The following is a 15,206-nucleotide window of genomic DNA, read 5'->3' as shown; positions in this document are numbered from 1 at the left end:
ATTGTTTTATATTTGAATGGGCAATAAAAAGAGGAACTAATAGAAATATGAAAATAATATATTCGTTTTATTTGTATTGTGCCAAATGATAATATACTATGTAATAAAATAATAATATATTATCTCAAGGCTCTTTACATAGAAGACCTTAAAGATATATAGAGACCAACAGGTCCCACAATGAGCAGCTCTTTGGTTATTTAATAACATAATTTAATATTTACATAGAAAGTTCATGATGTGTAGAAGTTATGAGGGTTTGGAAGAGAGGGGAAGAGAGAGAGAGAGGAAGCTGCTGCCTCAGGTTCCCTGAATGTTCCCTGAATGTTCCCTGGATGTTCCCTGGATGTTCCGGGTCCGTCTCGCGCACAGAGGACGCGCGGCTCTGTGCGCGCAGCAGCGAACAGAGGATGAAGATGAACTCCTCTTCGTGGAGAACCGAGTCGCTGCTCGTGTCCTCGGGCTTCTCGCTGCTCTTCCTGCTCGGCACCGCGGGCAACTCTCTGGTGCTCGCGGTTCTGTGTCGGAGCGGCCAGATGAACACCACCAACCTGTTCATCCTCAACCTGGGGCTGGCGGACCTGTGCTTCATCGTGCTGTGCGTCCCCTTCCAGGCCACCGTCTACACCCTGGACCAGTGGCTGTTCGGACCCGTGCTGTGTCGGCTCGTGCACTTCTTCATCTTCCTCACCATGCACGCGAGCATCTTCACCCTGGCGGCGGTGTCTGTGGACAGGTGCGTCCGATCCAGATGTTCCCACACAACTTTACTGTGACTGTGGATCGTGTGTTTGTACTGAACTGATTCCAGAGGGTTTGATGGTAGAAAGAGATACGTCACTTTGTGTTCAGCACAGAAAAGTTAGAGTTAAATATTAGAAAGGATAAAAATATACAACACAAGATGTATTCATGTGTGCAACAGTGAAACACATGAATCTTTAATAAAGCCCTGAAGTACAGGTGGTTAATATCCATGTGCAATATGTGAACCATGTTCCATCTTGATTTCAGTCTCATATCCACCCCCCCTCTAATGACTCCTTCCTGTCTGACCACCTGGATCTCCTGCTCTTCCAGGTATTTGGCCATCTGCTACCCGCTCCGCTCCAGAGGAATGAGAACCCCGAGGAACGCCATCGCCTCCATCTGCCTGATCTGGGCCGTGTCACTGGTTTTCTCGGGGCCGTACCTCAGCTACTACTCCCAGTTGGAGCTGGGGGGCACCGTGGTGTGTATCCCTGCCTGGGAGGCCACCCCACGCCTCGTCATGGACGTGTGCACCTTCGTGTTTGGATACCTGGTTCCCGTCCTGGTGCTCAGCCTCACCTACGCCCGCACCGTGCGGTACCTGTGGACCAGCGTGGACCCCGTGAAGGACGTGTCCGAATCCCGACGGGCCAAACGCAAAGTCACCAAGATGATCCTCATCGTCACTGCGCTCTTCTGCCTCTGCTGGCTCCCCCATCACCTCATCATCCTCTGCATGTGGTCGGGTCGGTTCCCCCTCAACCAAACCACCTACGTCCTCCGCATCCTGTCCCACCTGGTGGCCTACACCAACTCCTGCCTCAACCCCATCGTCTACGCCCTCGTCTCCAAGCACTTCCGCAAGGGCTTCAGGAAGGTCTTCAGCTGCAGGCGGAGGAGGAGGAGGGAGAGCAACAAGGTGCACGTGGTCCAGGTGGTGGACACGGTCTGCAGCGTGGAGACGTCCAACTAGAGTGGGGTGGGGGAGAGAGAGAGAGAGAGAGAGACGTCCAACTAGAGACAGGTAGAGAGAGAGAGAGAGAGACGTCCAACTAGACACAGGTAGAGAGAGAGAGAGAGACGTCCAACTAGACACAGTAGAGAGAGAGAGAGAGAGACGCCCAACTAGACACAGGTTGAGAGAGAGAGAGAGACGTCCAACTAGACACAGGTTGAGAGAGAGAGAGAGAGAGAGACGTCCAACTAGACACAGGTAGAGAGAGAGAGAGACGTCCAACTAGACACAGGTTGAGAGAGAGAGAGAGAGAGACGTCCAACTAGACACAGGTTGAGAGAGAGAGAGACGTCCAACTAGACACAGGTTGAGAGAGAGAGAGAGAGAGACGTCCAACTAGACACAGGTTGAGAGAGAGAGAGAGACGTCCAACTAGACACAGGTTGAGAGAGAGAGAGAGAGACGTCCAACTAGACACAGGTTGAGAGAGAGAGAGAGAGAGAGAGAGACGTCCAACTAGACACAGGTAGAGAGAGAGAGACACGTCCAACTAGACACAGGTAGAGAGAGAGAGAGAGAGACACGTCCAACTAGACACAGGTTGAGAGAGAGAGAGAGACACGTCCAACCAGACACAGGTTGAGAGAGAGAGAGAGACGTCCAACTAGACACAGGTTGAGAGAGAGAGAGAGAGAGACGTCCAACTAGACACAGGTAGAGAGAGAGAGAGAGAGAGACATCCAACTAGACACAGGTTAGAGAGAGAGAGAGAGAGACACGTCCAACTAGACACAGGTAGAGAGAGAGAGAGAGAGACGTCCAACTAGACACAGGTAGAGAGAGAGAGAGAGAGAGACGTCCAACTAGACACAGGTGAGAGAGAGAGAGAGGAGACACGTCCAACTAGACACAGGTAGAGAGAGAGAGAGGAAAGGACCACTAGACACAGTAGAGAGGAACGTCCAACTAGACACAGGTTAGAGAGAGAGAGAGAGAGAGAGACGTCCAACTAGACACAGGTAGAGAGAGAGAGAGAGAGAGAGAGACGTCCAACTAGACACAGGTTGAGAGAGAGAGAGAGACGTCCAACTAGACACAGGTAGAGAGAGAGAGGCGTCCAACTAGACACAGGGAGGGGAGAGCGAGAGAGAGACGTCCAACTAGACACAGGTGAGAGAGAGAGAGAGAGAGAGACGTCCAACTAGACACAGGTAGAGAGAGAGAGAGAGAGAGAGAGAGACACGTCCAACTAGACACAGGTAGAGAGAGAGAGAGAGAGAGAGAGACGTCCAACTAGACACAGGAGAGAGAGAGAGAGAGAGAGACGTCCAACTAGACACAGGTAGAGAGAGAGAGAGACGTCCAACTAGACACAGGTTGAGAGAGAGAGAAGTCAACTAGCAGGTAGAGAGAGAGAGAGAGAGAGAGAGAGAGAGAGAGAGAGACGTCCAACTAGACACAGGTTGTCTTCATCATAAGGAAGGAGATGATGTCTGTCTCTCCTGGTTCTTCCTCCACTTGAGGTCCCAGCAGGTGTCCCTCGTGGTTGATCAGATTCTCAAGCAGCGATTTACTTTGAGTAAAATAATCTTTACTTTTATCTGTTTAAACACATAATTAATGGATTTCCCCACTTTTGTATGATGTGAATGTCCCAGTTTAACGTGTTAAACCTCCACAGGCCTCAGTGATAGTTCCTGTGATGTTGAGTTTTCAGAAACCAGCTTAACTCACTGGTTGTTGAGTATCTGACTGGTTTCGTTGTGCAGCTCCTGTCCCAGTGTCACACAACATGAACCTGGTTTGTTGTAATGTACGATGTGTTTTCTATGAAGTCAGTTTTAATGTGAACGTCTCAGTTTATATAATAAATCCATCAGGTTGTTATGTGACTATCTTCTCTGTCTGCTTAGCAACAACAGGACATGTTTTCACTGAGCTCTGACAATGTGAAACAGACTCCTGATGTATGGGTGTATATTTATATATGTATATATAACCTAACATCAGAAGTCTTACTTATGGATTCCCTTCTGTTAAATGTGTAAAGTACGAGAGGTTAGAACTGTCCCCTGATGAAACCACATTTAAAGATCTGCACTTTTTATTTCAATCTGCACCAAATCACACACACTCATAAATATCAATTCTGTTAATATCAGATATTTTTCATCAAGATCAATGATTTTATTCTGAGAAATCAATGAAAATGTTTTTTAAAAACCACATCGTGACCCAAACCAGTTCCCTCCACCAGTTTGTGTCTTGTAGTTTTAAATCTTCATGCAAAGTAAAACACAAACAGACAAAACATTTGTAACAATTTTAAGAAAAGGTGAGAATTATCTTTTTTTATCTGCAGCAATTTTTTATTGACATGAATTAAAGTTGACTTGTTCTGCTTCACAAACACGATGAAGAATAATGTTTTCATGAATCTGTTCTCAGTGAATTCTCCATCTGAGACGTCGTGATGAATCAGTGCTGAAGATGCTGAGTTTCCATCACACAGAATCCAGCTCGTGTCAAATGGTTCTGATTATTGTCTCTAACGCTGCAGTAAATATGTCTTTATGTCTTTATATTAAGAATGATTTGAACTTGCTCAGCAGAGCGACAACAAACAACCAACTGTCAATACCTCGTATCACCATGGAAACCAGACCTCAGAACAGTTGTTCTCGCTCAGTAACGAGTTCGCCTGCTGCTCACTCACTCACTCGCTCGCTCGCTCTGTTAAAATGTGTTTGCAGCTTTCACGTGTTTCTCTCGTAGAAGAAGCTTCAGAGCTCGTTAGGACGAACTCGACCTGGAGGCTCTCAGCTCTGATGACGTTTCCTCACCGAGGCTCAGAACACAAACACAATCTGTGACAGAAACACTTCAATCTGGAGCTGGAACCAAAAAGGTGATTCACAGGAACTCAGATAACAAATCAGATCGGTTCAGGTCTGAGGTTATTTCATTTATTTGTTATGATCTAATGATCTGGTCAGTGCTGCGTCATCAACAGAACCCTCCAGTTCGTTCAGATTTCCCTTTATTCGATTGAAATGTTAAACAGATAAATTACATAATTACACATCGTTCATTCCTCTTTGTTCAAACCCTTCATCGGACGGGACGACGGGGAAAGAGAAGCGGGGAGTTAGCAGAGTGACAGGAAGATGAGTCTGTGTTTGTTAAAGATCTTCTCAGGCGGACGTGTCGAACAGCTTCTCGATCATCTCCTCCACTTCCTCCGGTCGGTACTTGTGATACTTCTCTGGGTTCTTGGTGAAAGAGACGTTGGCACATCTGGAAGAAACACGACAAACAGAGGTGAGTGATGAAAAGGACAGAACATCGGAATGTATCAGGACCAGGTTCTATCTGATCTTCAGTTTGAATGAAGGAAACTTTTATGTAAACTTTGATTTATCAAATGTCACAAACTAGTGATAAATGGCTGAATTATACAAATTAGTCCAAAGCATCTAAATATTTAGTTGACTGTCATAATGTAAAAAGAAAAAATGTATCAATCACAATCAAGAAGCTGGAAGAAGAAAGTTAAACGATTAACTGAGAAAATCATTTTTCCAGGATTTTCTTTGTTGTTAAAAAATAACTTAATTAATTATCAATACAATAATTTAAATGGAAAATTCTTTAATCATATTAATATTCCACATATGAATAAATACGTAACATCGTAATTTGATGATTATGCTGCAACAAACAAGTCAAACCTCAAAGATGTTTTTTCATTTTACAATAATATGAAATTTTATAAATTCTCACACTGGAGGAAACAGAGAATAATTATTAATTAATTATCGAACTGTTCTCCGTCGATCTGCGAATCATTTCAGTTCTATTTTAACATATGTTATTAAATATTTAGCCAATGAGATTTTTCCTCTAATGAATTATTAATTGATTATCTGACATACTCGAGGTAAATCGAAGTTTCCAGAGTAAATCTGTGGAACTTCTATTAACGTATGTAAAATATGAAATAACACTAATAATTGAAACCTCCTAATAAACCCCTTTGCACTGAGAGCGTCTCACCGCTGCAGGAAGGCTCGGTACGTGTCCGACACCACTCTCCTCTGGGCCCGACGGATGAAGTCCCGCTGCTCCTTGTCGGGAATGGCCCAGCCCTTCTGCGTCTTACACAACTCGTCCAGCCCGTCGTTGAAACCCTGAGAGACAGACAGACGTTCACTTTCGCACTCTGCTGTCACAGCAGGGAGGATTTTTATAGCTGCTGGAATGTGGACAGATATTTGGATGTGTGGTGTCAAAAAGAGATTCTCACCTTGAATTTGTCTTTAATCACTTGTCGCTCTTTATCTTTCAGCTGCAGGAAGACGAGACGTCAGTTACGTTCACGACAAAAAGCAACTTGACTCACAGAGGAAACAAGTTAATAAAAATACTTTGTGTTTTTAGATATATGTTTGAATTCAGATTCTTAAATTCTATTTCTCTCAACTTACTATAAATTCTACAACTACTTAATTCTTTTGAGATAGTTTGTGTGATAGTTAGTGTCCCAGAGTCCGGACCCTCACGGGGCCTCTGCTGAACGGGAACAGTTAAAATCATACAGGCGTGTGGAAGTTGACACGTGTGTATCAGAGCGGGTGAAAAGTTTGCTGTTCCCCAGGAGGACGGATGATAAAGTTCTGACCTTGGTGCCAGGTTGGAAGACGGGCATGTTCCGGTCCGTCAGGTGCTCTGTGACCTTCAGCCAGCTGCGACAGGAGGGAGGACGTCGGGTTAAGACTCGGACGCGACCGACACGAGGAATGTCTGAGTGAGTTTCTGACACGTTTACCTGCGCTGGTACATCTGGATCTGCTGCTCGATCAGCTCCCGGTACGAACTCTCAGCTTTCTTCTGGGTCACTGTCACCAGCTGGATCAACTCAGACCTGAACATCCACACGACAGGAACAGGAGTGAACAGATCTTCATTCTCTAACTGACGTTTATTTCACATTTGATTTCCATGTATGTGTTTAACAGCAGAAACTTGTCCGAGGGTCCCACTCACTTCTCCAGAGACTTGAGGATGTAGTTGTAGTTGTTGTGCAGGAAGATGGCGCTCAGCGCGGAGTCCTCGTACACTTTGGATTTACTGAGCAAGTTCAGCTGCAGGTTTCCCAGAACTTTACCTGAAAGAGTCGCACGTCAGCTCAAAACGTTAAAGTTAACGTTAAAGACGAGGAGCCCACAGGGAAATCACGCAGAAACAGATATACGTACATATGTAGGTGCTGAGGAGCCTCTTGTTGAAGTCGGAGGTGTAGCTGCTGGCGGAACTCGTCTCTGGAATAAATACAAACAGAAACTTTTAGCTTTAAACAACTTTTACTGTTTCATTCAATCTTAGATTTATGTATATTAATAGTTGGATGAATTCTCTTCTTTTTAAGATCAGTATTCATTTCAATAGACGAACTTCAGCACATGCACATCACAGCGTCTTCTTCATGTGATGAAGAACATGGTGACAACAGAACACTGAGGGTGGGGGGGGGGGCATACACGGGCTGGTGCTTACCTCGGGGGTCTAAAGGAATATTGTAAGTGTCCCCCAGAACTAAAAGGGCCGAGGCAAGGCAGAAGAGAAGAGAAGAGAAAAGGGCACAAGTGCAAAAAGGTTAGAAGAGATTTGTTAGTGCAGAGAAAGCAAACAGTCATCAGCCAGGAAGCGAGGAGGAGGAGGAGGAGGAGGAGGAGGAGGAGGAGGAGGGAGGAGGAGAGAGGAAGAGGAGTAAAGCTGCGATCAACCTGAGACCTCGGCTGCTGATTTACAAACTTCAAATGTGAAGAGATTAGAAAAACAAAAAGGAAACAGTCTGAAGTTTCTCTGAGGTTTAACTGAGGCTGAAATCTGAAAACAAGAGTCGGTCACAGAGCGGAGATCTGAGGCCGGAGGAGGAGGAAGGAGGAAGAGCAGCAGCGGAGGAGGAAACACATCAGTCACAAACAGGAAGCTGGTCAATCGTGTACTGGGACTGTTTTCAAAGGTGGACGACACGACTCCACTTCCTCCTGTTGCACAAAAATGAAGCCTAAATATCTTGGATACAGACGACGGATCAGATTTTAGGACACGTCAGAGGTTAATTCTGAATTTAGTGTTGATTGCAGGTTAAAGAAGAACCGACACTAATGTTCCAGTTTGTGATGTCGTGAGGTTTCGACCTGAAAATCAACAAAGCAGCAGCAGCGCTACGCTAACCCGAGCTAACGGTTCGTACCTTGCGACGCCAACATGGCTCCGGCCGTCTCGTGGAAGTCGAGCAGCTGCTGCAGGAACAGGATCGCCTGAGAGAGGGATGGGGAGGGGGGGGAGAGAGAGAGAGAGAGAGAGAGAGAGAGAGAGAGAGGTCAAGGCGAGCGACGCCTCGGCTCATTCATTACACCGACACGGCGCTGTCAGCCGTTACCATGGAGACCGCTCAGAAACGGACAAACAGCTGGGCGCCTGTGGACGAGGGGAGAGAGGGAGCTTACGTTGCTGGTGAGTTCGTGCACGGTTCCGTCTTTGGGCATGTTGTATTCTTTATCAGGGTCGTTCTGTGGGGGACAGGACTCAGTCAGTACCTGAGTGATGGGTTATTGATCGACACTTAGACTGTGGCGTCTTGCCTTGATGCTGTCGGCGAACTCCTCCAGAGCTTTGGCTCCGATCGTCTCCATGGACGTGATGAGCGTGGGCAGCTTGTTCTTGGTGCTCGCGGCTGTTCCCTGCTCTCACACACACACACACACACACACACACACACACACAAATAAACTCATTATTATGCGTCACGGTCTGTGGACGCTGTGAAGACAAGGAGGCGTCGCTGAGGAGACCTGCAGCGTGGAGTCGAACTCCGCCTTGTTCATCTTCAGGTGTCTGAGGATGGGGAAGATGGTGAGGACGGCTGAGTAGTCGTGACGCATGATGGCTCTGCGAGCCGCCGACACGATGTTGTCTCCCTCCAGCATCAGGTTGTCCAGCGCCTCCTGTGGACAAAGAATGAGACAGACGTAGACAGAAATTAAAAAGCAGCTGAAGAAGAAACGATCTCTGGTTCGTTTTAAGTTTTATTCTCGTCAGATGTTGAATTGATCTGTTTCTTCGTGTCTGACCTGAATGAGGGAGTCGAACGTCTTCTTCTGGTGGTGCTCGGGGATGATCTCCGTCAGCAGCGCGTACTCGCTCTGCGCCAGCTTGACGAAGGCGCTGATGCAGTGGATGTACGAGTCGATCTCGATGTCCAGGACGTCGTCTTTTCCTGCGAGGAACACGAGGAAACACGGAGTGAGACAGGAAGCACTCTCAGACGTGATGATTTGAGACGTGGTCACTATGTGTCTGTGCTGCTGTGACTGTAGCTGAGATGTGTTGAAGCTGCAGCTGAGACGTGTTCCTTCCTTCTGTTTCCCACGTGTTCCCGTCACTCACCTGCGGCGGCCCCGTGCTTCTCGGTCAGAGCGTCACTGTGATGTTTGACCCGCGGGTCGTGATCGTAACCTGGTGGGTGGGGGCGGGACAGCAGGGAGACAGGTCTAGTCAAACCACTGGGGGGGGGTCGTGACTAGACCAGAGGGACAAACCTGAACCTGGTACGACTGTACCGACCACCACCAAGCACCAGGGGGCGGAGGGGAAGGAAGCAGGACACGCCCACTACAGTTGGCAGGGGGGGGGGGTGAAGCGCCCACAGACATTTGTGTTGTGTGTGTGTCTCAAAGTGTAAAGTTAGTGAGTGTGTGTTAGAAAACAGCTGCAACACAAACAGCTTCTACTTCACCACAGGTTAACCGACTTACTACATTTCCCAGAATGCCCCTGCAACCTCTAGCAGGATATTTCTACAGGCGTGTGTCGCTGTTACCGTGACAACAAACGAGCTAAATGAACGCTCTACCTTTTAAAAACTTAATTTACGAACAATTTGAAAAGTGTTTGCTCGCCCAGAGTCTTTTTCTGTCCTGCCTTCACCGCTGCTCTGCTTCACTACTGCCACCAACTGTCCATCGGTGGAACAGCAGGAATTCTGTGTCGCGTGTGGGTTAGCAATTCATAAACTCGAATCTGTTATGATTTAGATATTGTTAACTATATTATTAAAAATGTATTGTTTAGATATTGAATAAAAAATTTGCTACGTATTTAATTTTACTGCAGTTTTTCACAACAATAATTTTCATGTTAAATGTTCTAATTTAAAAAATCCACAACAACAGACTTCTGACTTATTTTTCTACAATGTCTGTGTTTCTGTTATAATCTAAGTTTCATTAAACACCTGCAGTGAGTAGAAGCTGTTTTCAGTTCTCCTGTTGCTCTGAACAAACAACAGAGAGGAGGAGGAGGAGGAGGAGGAGGAGGAGGAGGGCAGAGAGCGAGGAGAAGAGCGAGGTGCGTTACCTTCCAGAGGAGTGAGGTTAGAGCCCCCCTTTTTCCCATCCAGCCCATGCTGTGAGTACTGTTTCAGAAGGTTCTGAGCCTTCGAATGGTCCCTGCTCCCGTGAACAGAGACAGAGTCCAGAGGAGGAGGAGGAGGAGGAGGAGGAAGGAGGAGGCAGCGAGGTCCAGACAGCCAGGAAACAGAAGAAGAAGAAAGAGAAGGAAGAGCTCGGAAGTGAGAGATGGAACAAGAGACACCACATCCCTCCACCGGCAGAGGGGGCACAGCCTAACACCACAACAGGAGACCAGGTGATAGACAGAGCCGCAGGGACACATGAACTACGACACAGTGTAACCAGGTGACGTAAGAGCAGAATAAACAGGTTAGATCAGTTTTAAACATGAAACAGCCAAAACAGTTCAAATCCACAGTTCACATCACAAACATGAATAAAACAGAAACAACTACAACACGGTGGAAACACAGAGTTCAGTCACGTTCACGCTTCGTCGTCCAGCTCCGTTAGTGAGTTAGTGAACGAGTCGCACACTTAAAGCTGCAGTCACTGATTTCGTGTGGTTCAGACACTAGGGGGCAGAATAACACGATAACAAACCTCGGACTCAGGACGGACTCATTTCTGACGTCAGCAGCTCGAGTGTTGAGATTCAAACTTTGTTCTCTCGCTCTAAACTAAATCACAATCACGGCTGGAAAACCCTTTTCACGTGGCTTCACTTTCAAATAAATAAAAAAATGTAAGCGTGTAAATTTTGAACTGAAATGTTGATTTGGTCCGAGGCTAAAATTGAATCTGTAAAATTAAAGAAATATATGACGACTGACGAGCTCACGTCTTAAACCTCTCGACTATTTTCTGTTACTTTCTGGAACATCAGAATTATTTGGGTGTGAGTGTTTGTGGCATTTCGTTAATAAAAGAAGACACAGACACACACAGACACACACACAGACACACACAGACACACACAGACCTGCGACACACGTCCACTCTGCAGAACTCACTCACACAAACAGTGAAAACCTTTAGTTTCATGAAGCAGCAGCAGCTCAGCAGCAAGTTTTCATCACACGAAATCAAATAAAGATTCATTTTACATGTTGGAATAATTCATCACCAGCAGGAAACGAGATGAGTGACATCACATTTTACTTCTCCTGCTGCTTTATGACTTAAATAGCAAACAATAAAAAGACACAATAGTTTGTCTGGTTTTTTCTTCCGCCCTCCACAGCTTCCTGTCCCGACTTCCTGTCTTTAAACGTCTCCCTGCTGCTCAGCTTCGTTTCATCTGAATCGGTTTCATCTTTCAGAAAACTACGGATGAAATGAACGAGGCCTCTGAACTGAGCCTGAGGAGATAATTCGATGATATCAGCAGCTGATTTATTGGTAAAATCCCACTGATCCCAGTGCTTTGAACTCGCTGCTGATCCCCCCCCCCCCTGTGCACGACATCATGAAAGCACCGGCTGCTACACGAACGCTCTACGTTTGTTCCAGGGAACAAATCAACTTCTGCACTTTCACGCTCCTACGTCTCGCTGCTAACACAAACAGAGCCGCTCAGTGTCGTCGGACGGACAGAAGCAAGCAGCAGCAGGCGCACACTGAAGCTTTGAGTTTACCTGGGATGTAGACTGTCATCACGACACAGGGATTATGAGAGAGGAAGAGGATGAAGGATTAGTCAGAGTGTGAGGCGGCGGTGAACAGGATCATCAACGTGGAGGAGACACTGAGTAAAAGACGTTAATCTGACGGACACTGTGAGCGTGGAGGACACGCCGAGTGTTTTCATCTCGTACACGACATTAAGCAGAATCACAGACTGAGGCGGAGCTCGAGGTGAATCAGCTGCTGACCTGGTCTCTTCGGAGCCTTCTTGGTGGGCGTGTCCTTGCGTTTGGTCTGGACGGCGGGGGAGTAGAGGATCCCGGAGGAGGCGCTGTTCTTGCGGAAATGATCCTTCAGGCCTTTGATGGATCGATCGAGCTGATTGGACCTGATCTGGAAGTAGACGTTCATGAAGTCTGCAGGAGGGGAGACGAGATGTTAGAGGAACAGGAAGTGGCGCCGGCTGAGGGAGGACGCTGGTGTCGTTTTACTTTTATAAATTCATACTCGATTCCTAACAGGAAACTGGAGCTACAGACAACATGTACAAAGAAGGGCAGATGAAGTCCTCACCCTGGTTGCGTCCGTACTCCACCAGCCAGCCGGCGATGCAGATGATGTCCTGGAGCACGGCCTCAGGCAGATGTTCCAGCACCACCTCCTCCTGCACCTCCAGCTCCTCGTCCACGGTGATGGCGTCCAGGATGAGGATGGGGGGGACGGGTTTACTGTAGCGGGTCAGCAGGCTGCGGAACTCGCCCTCCAGCAGCTCCTTGCCCTTCTCAAAACGAGCTTTCTGCAGAGGAGGAGAAACTCTCAACCTTCTGATCCTGCTCCGATAAAACACGTCTTTTCTGATTGATCAAGATCACAGACACAAAGTGAACCTTTCATCTCTTCACATTTACACTATTGTTCATCTGGAACTTAAGAAGTAAAACATCTGCTGAAATTAACATCATAGTATAATAAAAACAATGAGACTGTACCACTGTGTTGAGCTCCGGACTGTCGGGGTTGTTGTCCTGAAAGTATTCCACAGCTTTCTGGATCTTCGCGATACAGGCCAGGTACTCGTCCAGTCGGCCCGTCGGTCTGGAACAGAGAGAACGGTCAGTTTCTCACGTCGCCGCTGAGAACACAGCGAGGACAGAGCGGACGTCTCACCCCTCCCTGATGATCCTGTCCGTGTCTTTGGCCACGTGGTAGTAACTGATGACGTGGTCCATGCACGACAGCGTCTTGTCCACGTTCTCCTGCAGCCGCTGCAGGTTCTCCGTCTGCTTGTGGACGGGGATTATGGAGTTCTCCAGCTGCATCAGGCGGCTCTCGAACGACGACAGGATGGAGACCTGTCGCCACGGCAACGACAAAAGTCAGAAACAATAAGTGAATAAAGACGCTCGCTGAGGATTGTGGGCCTTTGACATCATGCTGAGAGTTAGAGAAACATGGAGACGTTCAGTCTTTTGAAAACCTTCACCTTGAAAAGTCACTGCTCACTAAACCAACGACTGTCAGGGACTTTGCAACAAGGTCGTGTGTGTGTGTGTGTGTCTGTGTGTGTGTGTGTGTGTGTGTGTGTGTGTGTGTGTGTGTGTGTCTGTGTGTGTGTGTGTCTGTGTACCATGCCATTGGTCAGCTGATCACTCTTCTCCAGATTCTCTCTGATGAACGACAGAGTCTCTTGTTCCTGAAACATCAAACACAACATGTGATTGTTTACATGTTGTTGACATGTTACTGATCAGTAAACAACATGAGGTGACGTCAGCGGAACACACAAACACTTCTTCTCTCTCTCTCTGTCTCTCTATCCGTCTCTCTCTCTCTCTCCTTCTCTCTTTCTACCTGTCTCTCTCTCTCTCTCTCTCTCTACCTGTCTCTATCCGTCTCTCTCTCTCTCTCTCTCTCTACCTGTCTCTATCCTGTCTCTATCCTCTCTCTCTCTCTGTCTTCTCTCTTTCTACCTGTCTCTCTCTCTCTCTACCTGTCTCTATCCGTCTCTCTCTCTCTCTGTCTTCTCTCTTTCTACCTGTCTCTCTCTCTCTCTCTCTCTCTACCTGTCTCTATCCGTCTCTCTCTGTCTGTCTCTCTATATGTCTCTGTCTCTCTATCTTTCTACCTGTCTCTCTCTCTCTGTCTCTCTCTCTCTACCTGTCTCTATCCGTCTCTCTCTGTCTCTGTCTCTCTCTGTCTCTCTCTCTACCTGTCTCTCTCTGTCTGTCTCTCTATGTCTCTGTCTCTCTATCTTTCTACCTGTCTCTCTCTGTCTCTCTCTCTCTCTCTCTCTCTACCTGTCTCTATCCGTCTCTCTATGTCTCTGTCTCTCTCTCTCTCTCTCTCTCTCTGTCTCTCTCTCTCTCTGTCTCTCTCTCTATCTGTCTCTCTCTCTCTACCTTCTCTCTCTCTCTCTACCTGTCTCTATCCGTCTCTCTATGTCTCTGTCTCTCTCTCTGTCTCTGTCTCTCTCTGTCTCTCTCTCTCTCTCTCTCTGTCTCTCTCTCTCCTCTCTGTCTCTCTCTCTATCTGTCTCTCTCTTACTCTCTCTCTCTCTTCTCTCTCTCTGTCTCTGTCTCTCTTGTCTCTCTGTCTCTCTCTCTCTCACCTGTTTCAGTTTGTCCTCTATCTCTCTCTTCCTCGCGGACGCATCTTCGGTAGGAATCATCCCGGAAGTGAGACTCGTTACCGGACAGATCTCCGGTGACTGAGAACCGAATAATTCACTGATTTAAATCATAAACAACCGACGACGCCCAGAAGCTAATGTTGAGGAAGCTAACGCTGAGGAAGGCTACAGTCAAGCTAGGTACTGTTGTCCGGTTGGCGTTTCAGAATAAAATGTGATGCTGTCAAAGATGGCGTCACAACTTACTGAAAACAGTTAAAAGAAGAGAACAACTCACCAGATTGTGTCTGGATTTGGTTCCTTTGATTTTTAAGTTGATTTTTCTGCAAAACCGACGATTAAACATTAATTTGTTCGTCGTCTTCAACACAACCAAAAGCTACTTTATCTTATTTTGAAGGTGTATATGGCTGTCTTCCGGTATGTATGTCTTTGACACAGCGCTTCCGCTTCCCATGTTTGTTGTGTTAAATAAAATTATCTAGGTTTTAATTTATTTTAACATTTATTTCTGTTTTGAGGAAAACATGTAGGAGAGTAAAATAACAAGCTGTTAAAATATTAAATTAAACATTAAAACTGAATTAAACACTGAAAAATCACTGATGTTAAATGTTTTTTCATTCGTGAATTTAATGAAATTATAAAACAATTATTAATATTCACTGAAGCACCTTGAAGCTTTGTTACTTTATTTATTTACTTTTACCTAAGAAAAAGATTTGAGTTCTTCCTCGACCGCTGGAAACATCCTGTGAGGAAGTAAAAACACTTTGGAGGAAAATATTTAGTTTTATTTGTACACACCGTGTAAAAATCTGAAGTG

At 46.5% G+C, this 15,206-nt stretch overlaps 2 protein-coding genes across 12 annotated transcripts; one reads left to right on the top strand and one right to left on the bottom strand.

Moving 5' to 3' along the window:
• The first annotated feature begins 404 nt into the window (after positions 1-404).
• On the top strand, positions 405-1,748 carry LOC118100499 (galanin receptor 2a). The gene is made up of 2 exons (XM_035145691.2): positions 405-736; positions 1,081-1,748. Exons 1-2 carry the CDS (start codon positions 411-413, stop codon positions 1,721-1,723), a joined length of 969 nt encoding a protein of 322 aa, XP_035001582.2. The 5' UTR covers positions 405-410; the 3' UTR covers positions 1,724-1,748.
• Positions 1,749-4,655: 2,907 nt separating this feature from the next.
• On the bottom strand, positions 4,656-14,574 carry exoc7 (exocyst complex component 7). Of its 11 annotated transcripts, XM_047338311.1 has the most exons (22): positions 14,360-14,573; positions 13,379-13,444; positions 12,919-13,103; positions 12,741-12,846; positions 12,325-12,547; positions 12,000-12,167; positions 11,744-11,774; positions 10,130-10,221; positions 9,161-9,229; positions 8,845-8,990; positions 8,566-8,718; positions 8,356-8,454; positions 8,221-8,283; positions 7,965-8,031; positions 7,262-7,300; positions 6,964-7,026; positions 6,752-6,872; positions 6,534-6,629; positions 6,387-6,450; positions 6,012-6,053; positions 5,762-5,895; positions 4,656-5,002 (listed from the first exon to the last, which is right to left on the bottom strand). In XM_047338311.1, the coding sequence occupies exons 1-22, from the start codon at positions 14,417-14,419 to the stop codon at positions 4,900-4,902; spliced, it is 2,190 nt and encodes a 729-aa protein (XP_047194267.1). In that variant the 5' UTR covers positions 14,420-14,573; the 3' UTR covers positions 4,656-4,899. The 11 variants fall into 11 exon arrangements, with proteins under 11 accessions (XP_047194267.1, XP_047194263.1, XP_047194269.1 ...); XM_047338307.1 differs by lacking the exon at positions 10,130-10,221 and having other exon boundaries at positions 11,763-11,774; positions 14,360-14,572; XM_047338313.1 differs by lacking the exon at positions 9,161-9,229 and having other exon boundaries at positions 14,360-14,482.
• Between the last annotated feature and the right edge of the window lie 632 nt (positions 14,575-15,206).

This window comes from Hippoglossus stenolepis, chromosome 21, assembly GCF_022539355.2.
Source record: "Hippoglossus stenolepis isolate QCI-W04-F060 chromosome 21, HSTE1.2, whole genome shotgun sequence".
In the NCBI taxonomy this organism is placed as follows: Eukaryota; Metazoa; Chordata; class Actinopteri; order Pleuronectiformes; family Pleuronectidae; genus Hippoglossus; species Hippoglossus stenolepis.
Note: the sequence above shows the minus strand (reverse complement) of the source record. Positions and strands in the feature narration are given on the sequence as shown.

What these genes read in the sequence shown, in the direction of transcription:
- exoc7 (XM_047338311.1), bottom strand. Translation starts at nt 14,419, where the DNA reads ATGATTCCTACCGAAGATGCGTCCGCGAGGAAGAGAGAGATAGAGGAC. An exon ending in GAAGCACGGGGCCGCCGCAG is followed by an intron (nt 8,991 to 9,160) that starts GTGAGTGACGGG and finishes TGTTCCTCGCAG; the next exon opens with GAAAAGACGACGTCCTGGAC. An exon ending in TCTTCCAACCTGGCACCAAG is followed by an intron (nt 6,054 to 6,386) that starts GTCAGAACTTTA and finishes GTCTTCCTGCAG; the next exon opens with CTGAAAGATAAAGAGCGACA.
- LOC118100499 (XM_035145691.2), top strand. Translation starts at nt 411, where the DNA reads ATGAAGATGAACTCCTCTTCGTGGAGAACCGAGTCGCTGCTCGTGTCC. An exon ending in GCGGCGGTGTCTGTGGACAG is followed by an intron (nt 737 to 1,080) that starts GTGCGTCCGATC and finishes CTGCTCTTCCAG; the next exon opens with GTATTTGGCCATCTGCTACC.